The 20,006-nt window shown below is 48.9% G+C and overlaps 6 protein-coding genes and 2 non-coding genes across 8 annotated transcripts in view; 4 read left to right on the forward strand and 4 right to left on the reverse strand.

Moving 5' to 3' along the window:
- Nucleotides 1-322, reverse strand: part of samB (MYND-type zinc finger protein MUB1) — a 2,961-nt gene extending 2,639 nt beyond the window's left edge. Inside the window, exon 1 of the mRNA XM_024814675.1 lies at nucleotides 35-322. The gene's annotated coding sequence lies outside the window, so the exon portion shown is untranslated. The remainder of the gene's footprint in view (nucleotides 1-34) is intronic.
- Nucleotides 323-2,364: 2,042 nt separating this feature from the next.
- On the forward strand, nucleotides 2,365-2,455 carry BDW47DRAFT_t162. Its single transcript has one exon. It is a non-coding gene; the product is annotated as a tRNA-Thr (tRNA).
- Nucleotides 2,456-2,719: 264 nt separating this feature from the next.
- On the forward strand, nucleotides 2,720-2,813 carry BDW47DRAFT_t163. Its single transcript has one exon. It is a non-coding gene; the product is annotated as a tRNA-Thr (tRNA).
- A 2,775-nt stretch (nucleotides 2,814-5,588) lies between these two features.
- BDW47DRAFT_121461 (WD40 repeat domain-containing protein) lies at nucleotides 5,589-6,982 on the forward strand (the record flags this gene model as incomplete). The annotated part of the gene is made up of 5 exons (XM_024815631.1): nucleotides 5,589-5,703; nucleotides 5,825-6,537; nucleotides 6,594-6,683; nucleotides 6,735-6,854; nucleotides 6,962-6,982. The coding sequence occupies 5 exons, from the start codon at nucleotides 5,589-5,591 to the stop codon at nucleotides 6,980-6,982; spliced, it is 1,059 nt and encodes a 352-aa protein (XP_024667161.1).
- A 214-nt stretch (nucleotides 6,983-7,196) lies between these two features.
- On the reverse strand, nucleotides 7,197-7,852 carry BDW47DRAFT_9886 (uncharacterized protein). Its single transcript, XM_024820744.1, has 2 exons — nucleotides 7,567-7,852; nucleotides 7,197-7,511 (listed from the first exon to the last, which is right to left on the reverse strand). The coding sequence occupies exons 1-2, from the start codon at nucleotides 7,754-7,756 to the stop codon at nucleotides 7,285-7,287; spliced, it is 417 nt and encodes a 138-aa protein (XP_024667162.1). The 5' UTR covers nucleotides 7,757-7,852; the 3' UTR covers nucleotides 7,197-7,284.
- A 1,610-nt stretch (nucleotides 7,853-9,462) lies between these two features.
- On the forward strand, nucleotides 9,463-11,019 carry BDW47DRAFT_9841 (phosducin family protein). The gene is made up of 3 exons (XM_024820638.1): nucleotides 9,463-10,324; nucleotides 10,390-10,619; nucleotides 10,673-11,019. Exons 1-3 carry the CDS (start codon nucleotides 9,755-9,757, stop codon nucleotides 10,686-10,688), a joined length of 816 nt encoding a protein of 271 aa, XP_024667163.1. The 5' UTR covers nucleotides 9,463-9,754; the 3' UTR covers nucleotides 10,689-11,019.
- Nucleotides 11,020-11,778: 759 nt separating this feature from the next.
- BDW47DRAFT_121463 (Ran GTPase-binding protein YRB1) lies at nucleotides 11,779-15,213 on the reverse strand (the record flags this gene model as incomplete). The annotated part of the gene is made up of 10 exons (XM_024815632.1): nucleotides 11,779-11,867; nucleotides 11,938-12,058; nucleotides 12,128-12,268; nucleotides 12,351-12,496; nucleotides 12,601-12,752; nucleotides 13,006-13,038; nucleotides 14,299-14,365; nucleotides 14,415-14,543; nucleotides 14,599-14,857; nucleotides 14,959-15,213. The coding sequence occupies 10 exons, from the start codon at nucleotides 15,211-15,213 to the stop codon at nucleotides 11,779-11,781; spliced, it is 1,392 nt and encodes a 463-aa protein (XP_024667164.1).
- Nucleotides 15,214-15,994: 781 nt separating this feature from the next.
- BDW47DRAFT_9999 (uncharacterized protein) lies at nucleotides 15,995-19,010 on the reverse strand. The gene is made up of 2 exons (XM_024820976.1): nucleotides 18,981-19,010; nucleotides 15,995-18,792 (listed from the first exon to the last, which is right to left on the reverse strand). Exon 2 carries the CDS (start codon nucleotides 18,686-18,688, stop codon nucleotides 16,151-16,153), a length of 2,538 nt encoding a protein of 845 aa, XP_024667165.1. The 5' UTR covers nucleotides 18,689-18,792; nucleotides 18,981-19,010; the 3' UTR covers nucleotides 15,995-16,150.
- Nucleotides 19,011-20,006: the final 996 nt, after the last annotated feature.

A 20,006-nucleotide genomic window follows, 5' to 3' on the forward strand; every position in this document is an offset into this window, starting at 1 on the left:
GGGGGGGGGGGGGGGGGGGGGGGGGGGGGGGGAGGAGAAGGAGGAGGGGATGGGAAAATGCAAAAGTGCGTTTGTCTAGATTATTGCCAATTCATGAAGTAAGGAGTTGAAACAAAAAACAACAACGACGATGGTGAGTTGGATGGGGAGGTGAAAAAAGGATGAAAGATGGTGTGGTTAGTTGTCGGTTGGTTGGAAGGTTGGAAGCGGATTGAGGAGGCGTGAAAGGGAGAGAGAAAGCCAAGACTTTGGCAGAGCCTGAGGCGGGTTGTCTGCTTAGTCGTTGTTTAGAGGCGACAATGATTCACTAGGAGGAGGAACCCCGGAACTGGCCGATGGGGAGACAACAGTGATAATAAGAATTAATCAGATGGAAAATCCAAGGTATATTGTCCTTTATTTTTATCTTTTTTTTTTTTTAAGAAAAAAATTGTTTATTTTCTTAATTCCAATGGGGATGAAGTGTTCTGAGTCTGATAAACGAGGGGGCAAAAAGAACAATCTAAATGTGAAAGCGGAGTCCTTCAGGCGCCTCAGGCGCCGCTCTCTCTTATTACTATTGTTATCGGTATATTATGTGCCGTTCCAGCCTAGGAAGGATAATAATTACTATTATTATGATATTATAATTAATATTGTTTTGATTGTCAAATAATACTCTAAATTAATACTCAAGGTCTTGCCGCCACTAACATCTGACTTTGCCTCTTGAGCCACTCGTGACTATACCGACATTCTGACCAAAATGAACCATGTCTAGGGTTGTGTGAAGTCAATTCATCTTGCGAAGGTCCATAATTACCATGATATCACCCCCACAGCCCCATCAAGATGATGTTATTCTATTCTGAATCGGTTCACTACTGCCTACCTCTTGGTCAGGAGAACTGAACTCAAGGTGGAGGATAATATAATTTGCCACCAATGGAACATGGTCCATCATCATCAGCTCACCAGTGATACCTGAACCCAAGGGATGAGTCTCTTATGACTGAGACTAGTCTATTCCTATACCCCCTTTTTCAGATGATCTAAGATCCTGTACCAATACAGCTGTAGATCGGGAAGCAATGACCAGCTGCAAAACCCACTGGGGAGGTCCCAAAACCCACTGCGACGGGGGCAGCCTCGGCACATGGAAGCATCAAACGAATCCCTAGAAATCCAGTGGACACGTTCCATTTCTTGGCTTGGACTGTTTCGGATAGGGGATATACAATATACCTAGCTGGGGAATTTGGAAGCATAACAATGCCAACCTCCTGTTTACTCACTCTTATATAGTTCACCGCACAGTTCCGGGCTCGTTCGTCCGAAAAGGGTAAGCTAGCTAGCATCGGGCATGTAACCCGTTCGCAACCTGGAGCGACTTGGATTCCCCTAGTGACAATAGGTATTCATAGAGTCAGGAGGTAATGAATTGTTGGTATGTTTATATTTTTCTGGTTAATATCACTGGTGTGATCCTCACTGCCCATCACACTCCTGAAACAATGTATGTGTCCTTGATTCCCGAACATCCATCCCTGCCGAATTGTGCTGTTATCCAAGGGATATATATAAACTTTTCCCACTTTCAGTTTACTACTAGTCACTGGGTAACTAGCTTGGTATGGCCAAAGCTGCACAGTATCCAAGTCAGATGCAAATGGAGTTATCATTAGTAAAAAGAACAAAAATATATCAACACCCCCCAACAACTAAAATTCCAACCCCAAACCAATCACATCCCTGCATATGACGAACAAACTCGTTGGATCGAGCTCCCCACAAGCGATCTGATTCGACGGTTACACACATCATTACACAGCTGAGGCATTCGACCCCTCATCTCCACACAGTTAGTCCCGCAGTTCGCCCATGTCAAAAGCAGGCGGAACTCAGATGGATCATGGGATGTCACACGATGGGATATGCACATAATTAAGTAGAGCATGATCCCCCCCACGACCACCCAATCCAATTAATGCCGCACGGATGAGCAGCCACTGCCATAACCTTGTCTTACATCCTTGGCGGATGGCACGGACGGGCCGCTGAGCTATTCTGGAAATCTATGATTAGAAACTCTGATGTTTTGGTAGGCGCCCTACCGCGGCCGATGAGGGGGAAGCTCTAGCCGCCCTACAAGGACTATTCTGGGGTACAGAGGGATCTACTAGGTAGCTAGACACTGACTGGACAACGTTAAGCAGTTCAACAGTATGTAATGGCGCCGTGGGAGTAGTCGAAAGAAAGCATTAGCCAGAACGCACTAAGTATACCAGTACTGGGGTATATCATAAGTTGCATAGTTCGTCGGATGCCTGGTCGGACAGCTATTGGAACTTAGCTCTTTCGAAGGAGGGATTATCTAACCGATAAGCCCTTATGGGACAGTGGTAGTCCGCATCACTCGTACAAGATTCTTGTGTGTGACATGATGAAGTCCACGGTTCGATCCCGTGTGGGGGCAAGGTTTATCTTTTTCTTTTTCCCTCTTTAAGGATTGAATCTTTTTGCTTCTGTCATGTTCAATATCCTCTGTAGTCCTGTGACATCTTTTTTTCTTCCTCTGATACTATATGTAATGGATGGTAATAACTAATATATACTGCGCATGCTTCTAGCTCCATGAGCCCATCTTGAACGACGGGATAGTATGGAGTAATGTTAGCGTTTGTTTAGATGACTGCATGCCCTTAATAAAACTCTTTCAGCCCCGCTTACGTATATGAAAGCCCCTATGGGACAGTGGTAGTCCGCATCACTTGTACGAAGTTCGCTCCGTGTATGATATGATGAAGCCCGTGGTTCGATCCCGCGTGGGGGCTAATTATCTTTTTTCTTTTTTTCTTTTTCCTCCCCAACCACATATACTGTTTTGTCTACTGTATGTTTTCCTCCTTGTGAACATCTCCCATATACTTGCTCCGGTGCACGGTGACTTGAAGTGTATGGAAGGGAATTGGGCAGTCCGGTCTATACTATTGGATGCCAACAACTGCTTCAATAAACATGACCAGCTGAACATGGCCATTCAAGAACTTGATACCTTGACACTGGATGAAGTATATCCACCTTGAACCAATCAAAACAGTACAATTAGACTATCGTAAGATCATATTTTCTGGCATAACCATCAATATGACAACTCGGAGATCTCAAAGCCGTTGAAGGAACACCGGATAGAAGATCCCAACAACATCACCACCGGCATCCACCATCCCTAATCAGTGGAGCAAGGATGAGGTTGATATCCTCCCTCCTAGCAAACCGAGCTAATCTTCAATCGCAAACTGCTATTGATAATTACCATCGAAGTGAAGAAGCAAGCACACCCATCTATCCATTATCCAACCATCTTCTAGAGACTAGAGGGGCACCCGCTGGGCTCCAAAACTAGACGGACACGATCCCAAGCGATCACCTTGGTAGTGGAGTCGATACGGTAGAATCTGATTGTAGAGAACCAAGCGGGTTGGTGGATAGCGCCTCAACAAAATTCGGGACTGTCCCGCTCTAGGTAGCGGTAGGATGCGATGGTCGTGTGGATGTTTGGTATACCTTTAGACAACCATGGGTAGGTCTTTGTATAGGGGATATAGGTGAGATGCCATTGGCCTTGCAGATAGTATAGAGTATGGGACGGACAGTGAACAAAGGTAGGTGATGATCGGATAGGCGATCATAACTTAGTTATAGAAGAGAGCCAGTTGTTTCGTATGGGACTACTACCCAGCAAGGACAACAGCCAAGAAACGCAATCAAACTCCTGGTGGTTTAGTGGAGTATAGTTATACAAAGACGGGGAATTTTCTTTTCTTTTCCCCCCATCGACAGTCCCCAAAGGAAGGATCAAAACCAGACTGTACAATTGTGATACCTCCAATCCAGGCAAGCCAGTTGACCGGAGCAAGCTGGGACAAGGCGAGCGAGCGTTGAAGGCTTAAAGCATGTGGATGGAGAAGAGGGGATTCGCATATTGTGATAGTCCAACATGATACATATCGAATCCCTAATCCGGCGAGCGATCTTACCATCCGCTGTAATATTACGTGCCGACAGTCGGATGTCGGTATTATAAGTTACTAGTGCGGGTGGATTGAGCCCCATAGCATCTGAGTAGGGACTATGGAGTGATGGGGAATCACGATTGTATTACCTTGGAGATGTGTGAATGAGAGGGGTAGAAGAGAAAGCAAGAAAAGAGAGATAATCATATTCAAAAGAAGAGTGATATAAAAAGGGAAAATAATATAGGGGAGAGGAAGATATAGAGACAGAAGAGAACCCCTGGACAACAGTTCTGCAAAGAGTAAAGACTAAGTCACCATCGGCGAAAATTCCGGCAGAGCCAGGGGCTTGCACCGACGATGCTCCACTTTCGTCTTGTCTCTGTGGGAAAAAACCCATAATTATAAGAAGCAGAAGAAATCAAGAAAAACCGGGCGTGCCCCTTAAAAAGGTGCCCCATCGAGAATGAGGAGGTCTAACTTTTTGCATCGTAGTGGCATGAAATTACCCGCATGGACGGAGGTTGTCATTGGTGGAATCCGGGGGGGTCTAGTCCCTCTGACGGCATCCCCTATCGTCACTACAGTACTTAGTAGGTAGGTACTCACCTAGAGTACTCCGTACTTACCTAGAAAATCAGTCATTATAGACAGAATTTCAATATAAAATTGAATAAAATAGAATACAAAAATAAGTGAAAAGATAGTATCAAAAAGGCAATAAATCAAACCATGGTAAATCATCCGGCTTCCTCCGTATTGAATCGGAACTTTGAACATTGTATAGTGTATAGAGCGTAGGGATCTGCTATTTATTCTTCATAAATAGCAACAACAATAGTGATTCAAATAACAATAATAATAATATAATAATAATGAGAGTTATGGAAGATATTTATTACTACTGAACTACTGGTCCTGCCACCGCTCTCGTCTTACCAACTGGCCCCAATATAGCTAGTATCTCCTCGTTTCCGTCCACCCCTTCGACCCTCTATGCTTACAGTCGTACTGGACGGTCTCTCCCCTTTTTCTGCTGCCATTTGGTGCATTTGATATTGGCGCTTTCAATCAATCTGACTAACATTGAGATTCCGGTCTTTGGAACTGGGGCAAATCATTCTAATTGATTTCTCTTGATTCTCATTAATATTATTACTACTACTCTACTGCCTCCTACCTATTCTTGCCCCGGGCCGACAACCTCTTTGGCTCGGTCGCTTCCGCCATAACTCGCTCCACATCCAATCAAACCCCCCTCTCCCTCTCTCCCTGCCTCTCTCGCTCTCACTCTCTCTCCTCTCTCTCCCTCTCTCTTCCTCCCGCTCTCTCTTCCCTTTCTCGCTCTCATTCACACTCTTTTCCACTCCCTTTCTTTAATACCTTCTACTCCATATCTGACCGCCCTCTCTCTTACCCGCCCTCTCTCTTACCCGCCTTCCCCCCTCCCCTCTTCTCCCTCCCTCTCTCCCTCCAATCCCCTGGATATCACGACGCCGCTTCCGTCCATTCAACCCCAACTTGCAGGCCCCGTCCTCTATTTCGCCTTTTTATTGCCATTACCCCCCATCTCCAGGGACCTGCTTCGACAAGATGGCCGATATGAGCGGCGAGCAGATGCAGGCCAAGATTACCGCGGCCCGGCGCGAAGCTGAAGGCTTGAAGGATAAGATCAAGCGCAGAAAGGATGAGTTAGCCGACGCGAACCGTATGGAATCCTGTCTCCCTTCGCAGCCCCCCAGTGGTGGCCACCGGCGAGATTGATTCACTCTGCTTTCCTCAATGGCCGTGATTTTGCCTCTGTGAGTTGCTGACTCGCTTCCGAACAGTCCGTCAGGTCGCGCAAAACCAGACCGAAGCATTACCCCGTATTGGAATGAAACCTCGTCGGACACTGAAGGGGCACTTGGCCAAGATCTACGCCATGAATTGGTCTACCGACCGTCGCCATCTCGTCTCTGCGTCGCAAGATGGCAAGCTCATCATCTGGGACGCCTACACCACAAACAAGGTCCACGCCATCCCGCTGCGCTCCTCGTGGGTTATGACCTGCGCCTACGCCCCTAGTGGAAACTACGTCGCCTGCGGTGGTCTGGACAACATTTGCTCCATCTACAACCTTTCCTCCCGCGAGGGTCCCACCCGTGTCGCGCGCGAGCTCTCTGGTCACTCGGGCTACCTGTCCTGCTGCCGCTTCATCAACGATCGCCGCATCATCACTTCGTCCGGCGACATGACCTGTATGCTGTGGGATATCGAGACGGGCTCCAAGGTGACCGAATTCGCCGACCACCTCGGCGATGTCATGTCGATCAGCATCAACCCCACCAACCAGAATATCTTCGTCTCGGGTGCTTGCGATGCGTTCGCCAAGCTGTGGGATATTCGTACCGGAAAGGCCGTGCAGACCTTCTCCGGACACGAGTCGGATATCAACGCTGTCCAGTTCTTCCCCGACGGAAATGCTTTTGGTACTGGTTCCGACGACACCTCGTGCCGTCTCTTCGACATTCGCGCCGACCGGGAACTAAACACCTATCAGGTAGGTTTCCATATCTATAAGCGGCCATTAACACGAATTGACCAAATTCCCTACAGAGCGATCAAATATTGTGTGGTATTACGTCGGTTGCTTTCTCTGTCTCTGGCAGATTGCTGTTTGCGGGTTATGATGACTTTGAGTGCAAGGTAAGTCATCTGAATTCCCCACTCGAACGGCTTCGATTAACCCTCCTGCAGGTGTGGGATGTACTCCGAGGAGACAAGGTGGGCTCGCTGAGCGGCCACGAGAACCGCGTAAGCTGCCTGGGCGTCAGCAACGATGGCATTAGTCTGTGCACTGGGTCTTGGGACTCTTTGGTATGTTTCTTCTTCTTTGTTTCATTTTCCCTTGATTTTTTTTTTTTTTGCCTTTTCGCTTCCTCGGATATTGTGACCAAGTGTGTGCTAATCCTTTTGTCCAACAGCTCAAGATCTGGGCCTGGTAAGGTAATGAAAACCGACAAACCCGAAAACCAAAAACCAAAAACAAAAGATACCCTGTCGCAGTCTTTCGCAATGTCCTTATCCGAAATTCTTTCTATTTTTGCACCAATAGGTCGATTGTCCGCCATTGTACGATAATTTATATTACCAGAAATTTGTGGGCCGCCTTATTCCATAATATGCACCGTTGGGAAGCCAGGCGGAGTCATCGTCATCAAGAAAACGCGAAACGCAAAAAAAATCGAATGACCAGTGACAAGGGGCTGACAGAGGGTGATTCAGACATTTGGGTCGAACACTGTCGTCATATCCTCCTACCAAGTGCAAAGCCTGGAAAGCCCAAAATAACCACACGAAAAGACCAAAAAAATAAAAGAACCACAAAGAAGTGACAATGCTGGATGACTGACGGTGGTTTTGATATCGATGTTGCCAATTTTCTGCCTTGCAAGGGATCACCGCGTGGTGTCTTACGTTGTGAGGCTGCAGGCAGTGATACACCTGCATGTCTGACTGTCCACCCTGGTGTGTGTGTGTGTGTGTGTGTGTGAAGACTTTTGCAAGCTTACCTTTATTCCTGCTTTATATTCCTTGCCTATTTGCACCTTTTCCTTTGTTCTTGCTTGCGTGGTTTTATTTCGTTTTGGAGCCTTTCCTTCCCAACCTTGGACATTCCTGTCATACTTTTGACTTTTCTTCGACTCCATCTGGAGCTTTTTTCTCTTTCCTTCTTTGCTGTTGGTTTTTCTTTTTGATGTCTGTTCATTGATCCCCATATGTAGTATTTTTCTTCTTCTTTCATCCACTGACGGGAACGGAAGTCGGGAATGGTTCTGGCTAAGCCATTGTTTTTATCCCAGTTTTTCTTTTTCTTCTGATTGTTTTCTGTCCTCCCATATTAATTGTCTCCGAGGTGTTGTATGTGCCATTTGAGTGTTTCGATGACGGCTTCTATTGACCTGGTGTTTACTACTTTTCAGCGGCCCATGTTTCCTTTCTTCCGTTCTCCCCGTATATTCCAGTTTCCCCTTTGTGCCTTGGTGTCCTATAGTTTCGATCTGGTCCGTCGTCTTTGCAGACTCGGCGAGACGTGTAATAGGTAATCAGTAGTACAATGGATAGTATCTTTGAGTTTATTGGACACTCGGATGAACCTTTGGATGAAATGTGCAAACGGATCGGGGTAATTGAATCGGGAACCCAAAGTTCCAGAAGTCCCCTTGCGCTGAAAAAAAAAAACCAACACTGCGGCGACCCAGCCAGACAGTTGCAGACGGAGGTTAGATGGGAGTGAACATATACCCACAGAAGCATCCAACATCGGAGGAATAACCAAACCAGGCTTCATTCATCTATTCTTTCCTTCCCATTTAAACAAGCCCCCCGAACAGATCGACACTTCTAACAAACACCGACTTCTCCCATATCCACCGTATGATTTGGAATCAAGGCACAGCCGATATGAGCGCAGGATCGATTCTCGGTCCAAACCCATCAATCGAACGGACGACCTACTCATCTCAGATGCACGTCCGAGGCCGAGGATCGGTTGGATCTAGGATCGACAGGTCTAGAGCCGGAAATGCAAGTTTTGAGTGGGTGGAGGTCCGAATGATGAAGATGATGGAACCGTGAAACAAGGATGACAGGTCGGTCCACCTGGAGAGGAAACTAAGTAGGGCTTGTCTCATGCACGATCCATAGTCCGCTGTCGCAGATTGCCGGGAGCCTAACGTGGTAAGCGGATACGGATACGTCTCGTGTAGACTGTAGTCCTATCATGTCCTGTCAGATCGGATCCAGAGTGTGCAGATGGAGTTGATGTTGATGTAGATGTCGGTCACGTTGGTCCACGTGGCTGACGCGGTTCAAGCGCCAGTCTTCCTTCCTTTCTTTCACTTCTTTTTCTCCGCTGTTTCTCCGCTGTTTCACTTTGTAACGACTGGCATTGCATCATCATAGTTATCTGGTCCGTCAGCATATAGATCGCCCATGCCTGACTGCGTTTGTAGTCAGTTCGCCCGATGGAATCGGTGGAATCTTCTTCGGCTCTTCTAGCACACCGAGAGTGGCTGAGAGGATCCCCTCTCTTCTGAAACACCGTTTCTGCCCGACTAGAAAGTGACCGGACAGATGCTGAAGAATGCCATGCCTACCTGAAGACCAAGCTAATGATAGTATTAATAGCATGCGAGGAAATTACCGTTGGGCACCAGAAGAGAAATACCAACGGAAGATCATCGTCTTGGGGCCCTCGATCCAGGATTAGTGCACTGACGGATCCTCGGTCGTGTCCTCTTCCTGCTGGGTCGATTGTTTCATCTCCCGCCACTTGTTCAGCCGTCGAAACTAGCTGATCGGCCTTATCCCCTCATCCTTCATCCCTCAATCCTGACCAAGCCGGGCTTGACTTCAGGGGTCAAGGGCGGAACCAATCCAGGCAGGCTAAAAAAAAAAAAGGCACCTGAAACCACCAACCAACCAACCAACTAATCCTTGTTTCGTCTCTCACATTCTTCGCTTGCCTTATTTCATCCTGCATTTGATGTGTATTTGACTTCCTTTTCTAATTTTATTTGATTTGATCTTCTAAAAAAAAAGGAAGAAAAAGGCGCTCTAAACCGAATCAAGCAGAAGTCGAAACCAAGGAAAAACCCCTTCAGCACAGATCCCAACACTGCCGATTCATATCTAATAATATCCATCCACCATCTACCATACTTGTGATTGTATTAAATTGACCCGAGTCCTACCCCTCCACCCCCTCCTTCACGATGTCTTCCGCCCAAGAAGAATTCAATCAGCTCGTCAGTAGCAACCGCGACAAGTTCTCCTCCCACCCGGAAGATCGCAACGTCTCCGACCACGAATCCGACGACGACTCCGACAAATCCATCGTCTCCGAGCCCGAAGACTCCAACATGGCTGCCGGCGGCCCAGCCACCTACCACGTCCCTCGAACAGTCTACGACGCCAACACCGGGCCCAAGGGTGTCATCGCCGACGCCCAGGCTTTCGAGCGTGCCCGCAAGAGCTCCTTCCGCAACACCTTTCGATCCAAGGACCACGCGCGTGGCGCGTCCAAGTCCTCCAAGGATGATGCGACACTGCTGTACAATTCGAACCCCCCGCATGGCTCGGCAAGTGATGACGACGAGGATCGCTTCCTACGTCAGTGGCGCGAGGAGCGCATGCAGGAGCTGCAGGGCCGGAACGGCCGTCGGAACAGTCCCTGGCGGAAAGTTTACGGCTCCGTCGACACCGTCGACGCTGTAGGCTATCTGGATGCCATTGAGAAGGTGCCGTCTGATGCTGTGGTTGTTGTTTGTCTGAATGATCCTGACGTACGTTTACTGAACCTGTCACCGAGCCTCTCACAACCAGTTCCCCTTACTCTAACACTATCTAGTCCCACGCGAGCGCACAGGTAGAAGACTGCCTGGATGTCATCGCGCGCCGACAGCCCGGCATCCACTTCGTCAAAATGCATTACGAAATCGCGGAGATGGACCACATCAAGGCCCCCGCTTTATTAGCCTACAGGGACGGTGACGTCTTTGCGACGATCGTGGATATCGCGACCCAGATTCCCAAGGGCCGGCCTTGTACCGCGGATACACTGGAAGATCTCCTCAAATCGTATGTCTACCCTTATTCTCCCGTCTATGAACCTTGCTAACTAGATACTACAGGTACCGCGTTCTTTGAATACACCCCTGTACCATACATATCATATCCATCCATCCACTCCCTTGATCTCCCCTCTCCCCACCCAACCCACCGTCCCAGGGACGGTCCCAGCCTGAAGCGCAGCAGGTGGCGCCGGGGTCTCCCATACCCCCCTCCCTGTCTGCACTGAGAATCACCCAGTTTGAAAGGCATCACAGATTCCCTCGTCTTTGATTTGGTTGATTGATTGAATCGACACATGACTTCATCCGTCCCTACCCCGTGACTGGGTTATGCGTACGCATGAGAATCCGAGGTGTTTTCGTCTTCTTTCACCCCTGTCTATCTTCTTTTTTTCGTCATGTTTTATCTAGATGATATGAACTAGATGATAAACGAAACGGGATTAAGCACATCCACATCCTTGTTTGATTACCTACCTACCTGTCTTTCTGCCTTGTCAGTGTTGATTATTATTACTATTGTTGTGTTGTTGAAGCTGAGATATCCAGCATGGGTTTGTCATTTACTTGTTTGTTTACTTTTCCTTGCCAGTATTCTGTATGTTATGTGATATTGGACTAGATTATGATTATCCACTTGACTTTTCTTTTCTTTTATTTTCTTTCCCTCTAAAGATCAATCATCAATCACACTTCACTCACTCTTTGCTTGTACTCTTCCATCTTCAGGATGTATAGATGGATAGATATATGGCTTGTTGGATAGATAGTATGGATATTTCTTCCTTTCTTCTCGCTCGCTTTTGTCTGTTTCCCTTCCTCACTCACTTCATTCCTCCCCACGAAACGAAAAAGGCCAAAAGAGGTAAAAATAGAGAAGACAGATTACAGTCAAGGGAATCAGTTGGTAGGTAGGTAGGGTACTAAACAATGTAACAAATGTAAAGATAAAGAAACAACAGAGTAAAAAGAAAATAAAAAATTAGAAAATAACCAGAATGAAAAGAGATAAAACAAATAGATAAAACTGAGACGGGGATTTAAAGATATAAAAAATGAAAATCAAAATGAATGAGATAAGATAAAATAAACGCCCATAAGATGCGTGCGCCCCCCCACTCGCACCTTTTTAAACAACTCAACTCGACTCAACTCAACTCAACTAACTAGAGAGCCCCCTTCTCTTGGGTAAAGTCCCACAGCATCTTGATTAAGGTGTCTGGTAAGGTGTAGAGGTCGACGTGGAATTCGCCCTCTGGATTGATTGATAGGGTTAGTACAATGGCCTGGTTTACCGGTGTAGCAAGCGGAAATAGTGTACGTACGTTCAACGTCGTTCTTGGTATACGAGTCTGGAGCTTTGTTGTCGTGGACCATCTGGACCACTTGGAGAAGGTCATCTTCGCCGAGTCTTTGGAGGCCGTCGGCCAATTTATCCATATCGACCTATGGAGTGTTAGCATGGACAAAAACCATAGAAAGTAGAGAAAAAGGTTAGAGGGGTTCTGATCGTACATTCTTCTCCGTCCGCTTCTTCTTCTTCGATCCCTCGTCGCCGGGAGCCGCGCGTTTCGACTTCACCCCGTTCTCATCACCGGGCACAGGTCCCGATTCGCGAAGCAAGGCCATAAGAGCCGGCTTGGGATTTTTGAATGTCTGCCGAGTTGAGGGGTGGATTGGTGAGCATTGGACTATGGCAACGTTGGCCAGAAGAGGACAAAGGTGTATGTGCACTCACGATGAGATGTTTAGACTCGTAGCGGTTCTGCGCAAAGTTGAGATCGTGCGTCACAAAGTGATCTTTGTCGGCAGCCGTCAAGGCAATCTGCATATCGAATTCACCCCATCCTTCCTCCTGGATCCGGAACGGGGGGGTTTTGACCACTGTGCAGATAGAAACAAGTTAGCGACCGCCACAGAGGCTCTCCTCTTTCTCAATATGACACCTGCGAGAATGAAGAAAGTAAAGAAGATAAAAAAAAGCATACCCTGAGTCGCCCTCTCCCCAAAACTAGGATGAAGGTGATATGTCACCTTATCAAAGACACCCGCCGGCACCTGCTCGCCATGATCATTGACGAGATAAATCTCAATCGACCAAGACCGAAGCGGGAATCCTTCAACACCGGAATCCTTATTTCTGCAATCCGACAAGACGCGCCTCGTCAGTATTCATCCAATCCATCCATTATGGGGAGACACTGAGTATTCCGCAATCGTGTTGATGAAGGGTGAGACCCGCGACGCCCGAATCACGCGACAATACACGAGAGAAGGAAGGGTAGAGAAATAAACAGCGATCGAAGGGCGTAGAAAAAGCAGCGAGCGCTGTTCTCAACCGAAGCCGACAAACGGGTCGAGGAGAGGAGGAAGGAATCAGGTTCAAAACGTACAAGATATGCTGCTCCGTCACCAGTCGAACATTTCTCTTAACCTATAGATTAAGAACAAAGATCGCGTCAGTAAGATGCGACAAACAGCATCACGAGCCCCCGGCATTGACAGGCGCAGCAGCAGCACAAGGGCTTGCCTGTCTGCCTGCTCACTCGCCCACTGAATTATCACCAAACCAAGAAACTCACGTCAGGCATTTTGTTCAACAGAGTGCACTGTAATCAATCGCGCAAAGAGACCAGAATCCACAGAGCGAGGGACGGGTGGTTTTCTAGAGGTTAATTAATGCAGGTCGGGATTGTGTTCTCGATCGCGCGACTGGATGAGGTACAGTAAGGCGAGAGAGGTAGGTAACTTAGGTGTTGGATCTTGGTCGGCAAGGCTTGTGGAAAAAAGTGGGTCCTTAACTAGGTTGTAGGTACCTCGAGTGACTGACTCCAGCGGGGTGGGAGTTCAGACGGAGGTAACTGTTTTGTTTTTAAAAAGGAGGAAAGATTGATATGAAAGGGGTCGGGGGAGAAGAAGAATAGGGCGGGAGGGAGAGAAAGAAGGAAAGGAATGGGATGGGATGAAAGATGGAGGAAGAGGAAGAGGAAGCTTTGCGTCAACAAGTGGGGGACTTTCTCCAATCTATCATCTTCTCTGCAGATTCTCCATGCCGGTGTCCGTCTTTCGACTGTCTTACGATGTTCTTTGAAATAATAGAATTGATGCATCTCATCTTGAATACATCGTATTCCCTCCTAACGAGTGATTCTATATCCATCCAACGGTTGATGCTTCTTCGCATCCCCTTCCCCAACATACGAAGAAAAATAGAAAATATGATTAAAAAAAAAATTACAAAATCAATAAACCTCCTGTTCTATTTCTCTATCCTTTTCTTATGATTTATATTCCAAGCAATAATGAGAATCGTGCATTTCATCCATATATTCGAGGGGATCAGGGCATCTATCTACTGTCATCTCGCCCAGACGACTGACATTCAATTCAACATCCACATCATGAGGTCGATCCTACCCATGACGACTCGTGGTCTCATCGGCTTGCATCATTATTCTGTTTTCTCGTGGGAATTAGGATGGGGGGAATTTGTTATGGGAAGTGATGCTAGGGAAGGGGATAGGTGAACAACGATGATTCCATATGCGAACTATGAACTAGCTCGTTGAGATCAGGGGAAGGGTAGGGGTAGGGGGAGGGGAGGGAGGGTCAAGTAGAGCATTATCTTCAATTAGATTGCTCCTCCCAAACACACGGGGCGTGTCGTATCTCGGTTGCAGATTTACTGCTGGGCGAGGATCTTCTCGTTCTCCTGCTGGGCCTTCTCGAAGGCTTCCTTGAAGAGGTTGGCGTCTGTATCAAGTTAGTATAACATCCAACCATTTCAGACTTTGATACATACTCTCACTGTTGCCAAAGCGAATGGCCAGGGTAGCAGCCTCGGGCTCGCCCTCGCTGACATCGGCAGCAGCGTTCCACACCCAGCTGCGGTCGCTACCGACGTTGGGGCTCAACTTCATGTCAGGGACGACTATTGCTGTTAGCATTCTCTTCTTCCCTTCATCTCAAGGATAGTGGCGACGTACTGTAGTGGTTAGCGCAGACCTTAAGAGTCTTATCACGACGCATAACCAGACGAGTCTTCTGGTTCTCCTTATGCTTCAGCAGGCGGAGATCACCAGTGCCACGCTCCTTCCACTCCTTGCTCTCGCGGTCAAAGCGGAACAGCTTAGCACGCATCTTAAAAGTCTGCTCCTCAAGCTCCTCATTGGTCTTGGTCTCCACCTTCTCCGTCAGACGGATAACGGGCTCGAAGTGAACGTCAGGGGATTCGGGAGCTTCCTCCTGTTACACATTAGCAGATATTCAAGATTGAGCGCACGAAAGAAAAAGAAAATAAAAAAGCGCAACCCATGATAAAAATACAAAGAGGGGGGGTGACATACATCCTCACCCTTCTTCACCTTCGAAGACCCAGAAGGCTCCTCCTTATCATCCTCCTTCTCCTCCTTCTTCTCCTTCTTAGGTCCACCGCCGAACATCGAGAACACGCTATCGGTCGTCTTGGGGGCCTCAGCAGCGGGCTCCTCAGCCTTGGGAGCTTCGGCTTCGGTGGTGGCGGGGGTAGTCTCCTCGGGCTTCTTCTCAGCGCCCTCAGGAGCGGCCGTGGTGGGGTCGGGCTTGGTCTCGACGTCAGACATGGTGATTATTTGGATTTATTGAAGTTCTGATAGGTTGAGAGAAAGGATTAGAATATTGTTCCGCGATTCAAGTAAGGTAGGTAAAGTGGTGTAAGGTGTAGGTAGGTAGATTTTTTAATTACCCGATAATAAAGAGAGAGAGAGAGAGAGAGAGAGAGTCAGACGAAAACGACGAAAAGGCGGGGCGGGGCGGGATTGTTTATTATTATTTTATTTTAATAATAATATTTTTTTTTCAAGAGGGGCAAAAAAAGCTCAGGAGGGAAAAAAGATGGGAAGAGCGAACGAGAGAAAGAGAGAGAAAGATCAGAAGAGGGACAGAAGCAGGAAAAGGTGGGGAATTCATTCACTTCCTCTTTGCCTCCCGCTGGCCTAAGGCCCCCACTATCTCACTATCTCACTATCTCACTAACTATTGTAAGTGCCACGCTCTCTCTCTCTGCACGCACATACATAAGGTTAGGTTAGGTACATACATATATGATGGCTATCTATCGTATATAACTGCATCTGACCTGCTTCTCCTTTTCTCCGGCCTATACCGTGTGTATGCGGGGTGTCTGCTGGTCATCTGCTCATTTTTGGATTGTCTTATGGAGGGGCTGGATGGTCTAAGAAAGAGCTAATGATAGTGGATGTGTGGCCATGGTTCCTTATCTCTTGTTACATGATCCTAGCATGTCCCTGGTTGAAGCCTTTCACTGAAATATGAATGAAAAGAAAGAAAGGTATTGGATGTGACCCAGAGGTACATTTCCACCCTACAAGAAAGTATAGAGAAAGAGAGAGATAACGAGAGAAGACGAAAGAAAGAATGAAAGATCCATTAGCTGTGAACAGGCCCAGGAAGGCCAAGGAATAAAACCACACAAGCTCATCCAGCTACAACATCCGCAGATTCAACGCCCAATATCAAAATACGAATAAAGAATCTCAATCAAGAACATCCAGAGTGCCCGCACTTCTTCTGTTTCACCAGGCCCTTCGCCCGCCGCTGCGCCGTGTCCAACGTCTTGCATTTCTTCGCATTCCGAAGATGCTCCATCATGGACGTGAGGTCGAACTCCGGCGCTGACGTGCTGATCCGATCCCACGTGCTGCTCATGAGCCCCAGGGCCTCCCGGTGGACGCGGTCGCCGTGGCCCTGCAGCGCCGACGACGCGGCGAGGAAGGGCTCGACGGCCGTCCGTCGCACCGCCTCGGACAGTTGTTTGGACCGCGACAGCATCTTCTCCCGCGTATCCAGGCCCAGAAGGTAGGAGTCGTGCCGGATGGTGTCCGCGTCTCGGCGGAGCACATGCGCGCGTTTCACCACATCGCCCATGAGCACTTGGACGTCGGTGGAGAATCGTCCGTACACTTCGGTCAGCCCCGTCTGGGCAGTGGTAAAGTCCCTCAGGATCTGCGACGAGATGGCATGCGCTGCTCGCTTCCAATTGGCAATTTTGAGCCACGGCGTGCCAAAGTCGACCGGGGTGGTCTGGTTGATATAAGGTCGCGTGTTGGTGGTGATGGTGACGTCCACCACCCCGTAGGCGTCGCTTCGGTCCAACTTGAGCGAATAGACCCCTTCGAACAGCCGGGACAGCTCATAGGCAAGAGGCTGTCCACCGCGCGTGACCTTGACGTTGAATTTCGGGTGCTTCTTTCCAGCGGGTTTGGCGGGTGGTTTCACCACCAGGTGACAATCGCCGACTGCCTGAATCTCAAAGCCACCGGGCCGCTCTGGTTGCTCCCATGGGGACAGTGTGCCTTCGATGAATTCCTCGATCGGGGACCGATTGCGGCGTCGCTCTCCCGAAGGCTGCACGGCACTGCCGGGCGTCGATATGTCATGCGACACCTGTGTCGGTTGGTCCGCCGGAACGATACCGGTGGTCGGCACGCTGCTGGGCACATCGGATGACACATTCGAAACAGCAGACCCCGGGAAGGCTTGCGAGGAGTACATCACTGCCCCCTGCAGGGCCAAATGCCCCCAAAGGACCGTTACGGCGCTGAATACCACGAGGAGCAACAGTCGCAGCACCGACGAGAGGCTGGGGTCGTCGCCCAGGTGATAATCGAGCGACAGGTACTTTGTATACTCCCCCAGACCGAAAGACGGTTTGTGTGGTGACACGTGGGTATGCGAAAAGGCCATCAAGTTGTCTTTCTTGGGGTAAGCGCTAACCAAGCAGGCAAGGTTTCGGTTCAGTTGTCCCGGGGTGATACTCTCAAACGTGTGCAGGTCGATGGGATAGCGCTTCACAACCGTGCTCTTGCCGGTGAGCGGATGGCGGGATTCCACACACATGTGAAGGCTGTAAAAGTTGAGCGGGATCGACTCCCTCGTCATTTTCCATAGCGGGCTCTCCGAGATAACCATGGTGGGGACCCCGTGTCTCTCCATGAAGATCCGTGCCAGCTTTTGGGTCTCCACGGCTCTCGGGGTGTCCAAGGTGGACAAGAAAAGGATGGCTATGTCGGGCAGGACCCATTCGCTGGTGGAAGACACGCAGTATTCGCTGCCGGTCCACGACGACGTGCACGAAGGTCGATTCTTGAAGTCCATACTAATGGTGCTCGGTTTGTCGATCGGCAGGTCTGACGCAGCCCCCACACACTCATCCACGACCAGTTGCACATGGATGGGAAGAAGCTCCGCAAAATTCGGGACCGCGCCTGCGCCAAACGACGTCGGGACAACGTGATACCTGGAGGACTCGGTCGAGGTACTCTCCGAGTTGCCGCCATTGGTGCTGGACACGAGAACGTCTCCCATCTTGTCAAGAATGATGTTGCGGTATTCCGAGCTCCCGACGTACAGCACGCGGAAGGGCTTGTCGGTGTCGAGGTTCTTCTTGGTCATCGTCTGCTGCACCGTGGCGGTCAGGACGGAGTCCTGCAGATTGAAGGGAAGTTGAGCTTTCAGCTCTACAGCCTCGACGCCGCCAAAGATTCGAACGGTGTGCTTTAGCTCGACGCGTTCGATCTCGGGCCAGTGGTCGGGCTCCACGAACTCGATCGACTCGCTGGGATGGCGGAATGCCGTCTGCGTGGTCAGGCGGCTGTCTTCAATCGACGCCCCGAGCCGGGGGAACGCCGAGGGCAGCTCCTGTGAATCCGAGGCGTTGCTCTTCGAGTCGTAGCTCTCTCCGTCCTCACCATCGTCGGCATTCCCGTCGGTGTCGCTGGGAGTATACTGGCCATCAAGACTGGCCACGTCGTCGGGACCGGGCTGATCGATGAGGGAGCCGACGTCCGTCTGTTCGGAACGGCCACCGTCCTCGGAGTGAGCATCCGAGACACTCAGGGTGGTCCAACTCTCGCTCAGCGACTTGGACGGAGGCGTTGATGTCATGTTGATGGGTCTCGAGCGAGACAGCCACTCTTCCACGGATCCGCTCAGCGGGGGGAAGGTGGGATAGCGTAGATGTGAAGTGGAAGAGGTGAGGGAGGGACGCCTGGAAGGAGGCTTTGGAGAGTCAGTCATATCGCCCGAGTGTAGAGTGTCATATATTAGGAGCAGCCAAAAAGGTCAAGCCAGGCCCAAAGAAGACGTTAGGACGTAAGCTTTCCGATCGAATGCAATGGGACGTCGACTAGGCCGTTTCAGAAAGGGTAGGATAGTAAATTGAAGATCAGCGGGAGAATACGTTAACTTCTCCAAGGAAGCCTGCCTATTTCTTTTTTCTTTAATTTTCGTTTATATTCCTTTTCTTTGTTCCCTTAGTCTCTGTTTCTCTTTTCTTCTGATGAAAGGTCAAGGTGACGTCCTCGGGGATGGAGTCAAGTTCAGCCTGAGCAGTGAGAGAAGATGCCCGATGACGCGCGGGACGAACTACTCAGGGCGTTAAGGGTGGGGAAGGGTGGACAGTAGTGGTTCTCGGGCCCGGGCGGAACTCAGATAAGGTGGTTTCCTAGAACGGAGTGGATCGCATAGGTTTAGTAATATTCTTGTAGAAATATAAGAACGAAGATCATGACCGTGAGGGATGGAATCCAGACAGAGGATGACTTGAGGAAGAAGAGGAAAGAGGGAAAGAGAGAGTGAGAGTGAGAGTGAGAGAGATCGTGAGAATGCAACTGAGGAATGGAGTAGATCGAGGTGGGGCACATGACAAGGGTAGACACGGCAGGCAGGCAGGCAGGCAGGCAGACAACGACGCTCTGGGCACTCACCTGGTAGGTTACTCACCAGGTAGTAGAAGATGGGTTCGATTCTCCCGATGTTCTTTCGTTTCGTTCTGGTGGTCAAGGGCAGAAGAGAAGAGAGGTCGAATCGTTGTGAGGGGAAAGAAAGGCTGGACAGCGGGCAGTTACCTCATCATGCGCTGTTCCTCCTGCCTTGACTTTCATTTTACCTTTCAACCTTCTACCTAACATGCCTGTCTACTACCTAGTAGATACCTACAGACAATGACGTTGCGGCGACTAACCTACTCCGTACTTCCATCCGCAACCAGACCGCTAAACCCAACGGAGTCTAGACGACGATCGTCAATTGATACTCTACAATCATACCTAACAATATATATATATAAAAATAAAAAATAAAATAAAATAAAGTAGAAATAAAATAAGATTAAAATAGCAGGATTTTAGAGAAAGAGAAAGAGAAAGATAAGATGAGAAAATATATTAATACAGACATCATTCTCCACATCAATTCAAACATACTCTATAGACAAACAATGCCGGATTGATTATTTGCGTTGCTGATGCTATGCGTGGGGCGTGGTAAGAGTCCTCGTATAGTCGCCGAGGCCTGAAGAAACACCACAGATATGTACACCTCATGACAAAAAAAA

The sequence above is a fragment of the Aspergillus candidus genome (assembly GCF_002847045.1).
Source record: "Aspergillus candidus strain CBS 102.13 unplaced genomic scaffold BDW47scaffold_110, whole genome shotgun sequence".
NCBI classification, from domain to species: domain Eukaryota; kingdom Fungi; phylum Ascomycota; class Eurotiomycetes; order Eurotiales; family Aspergillaceae; genus Aspergillus; species Aspergillus candidus.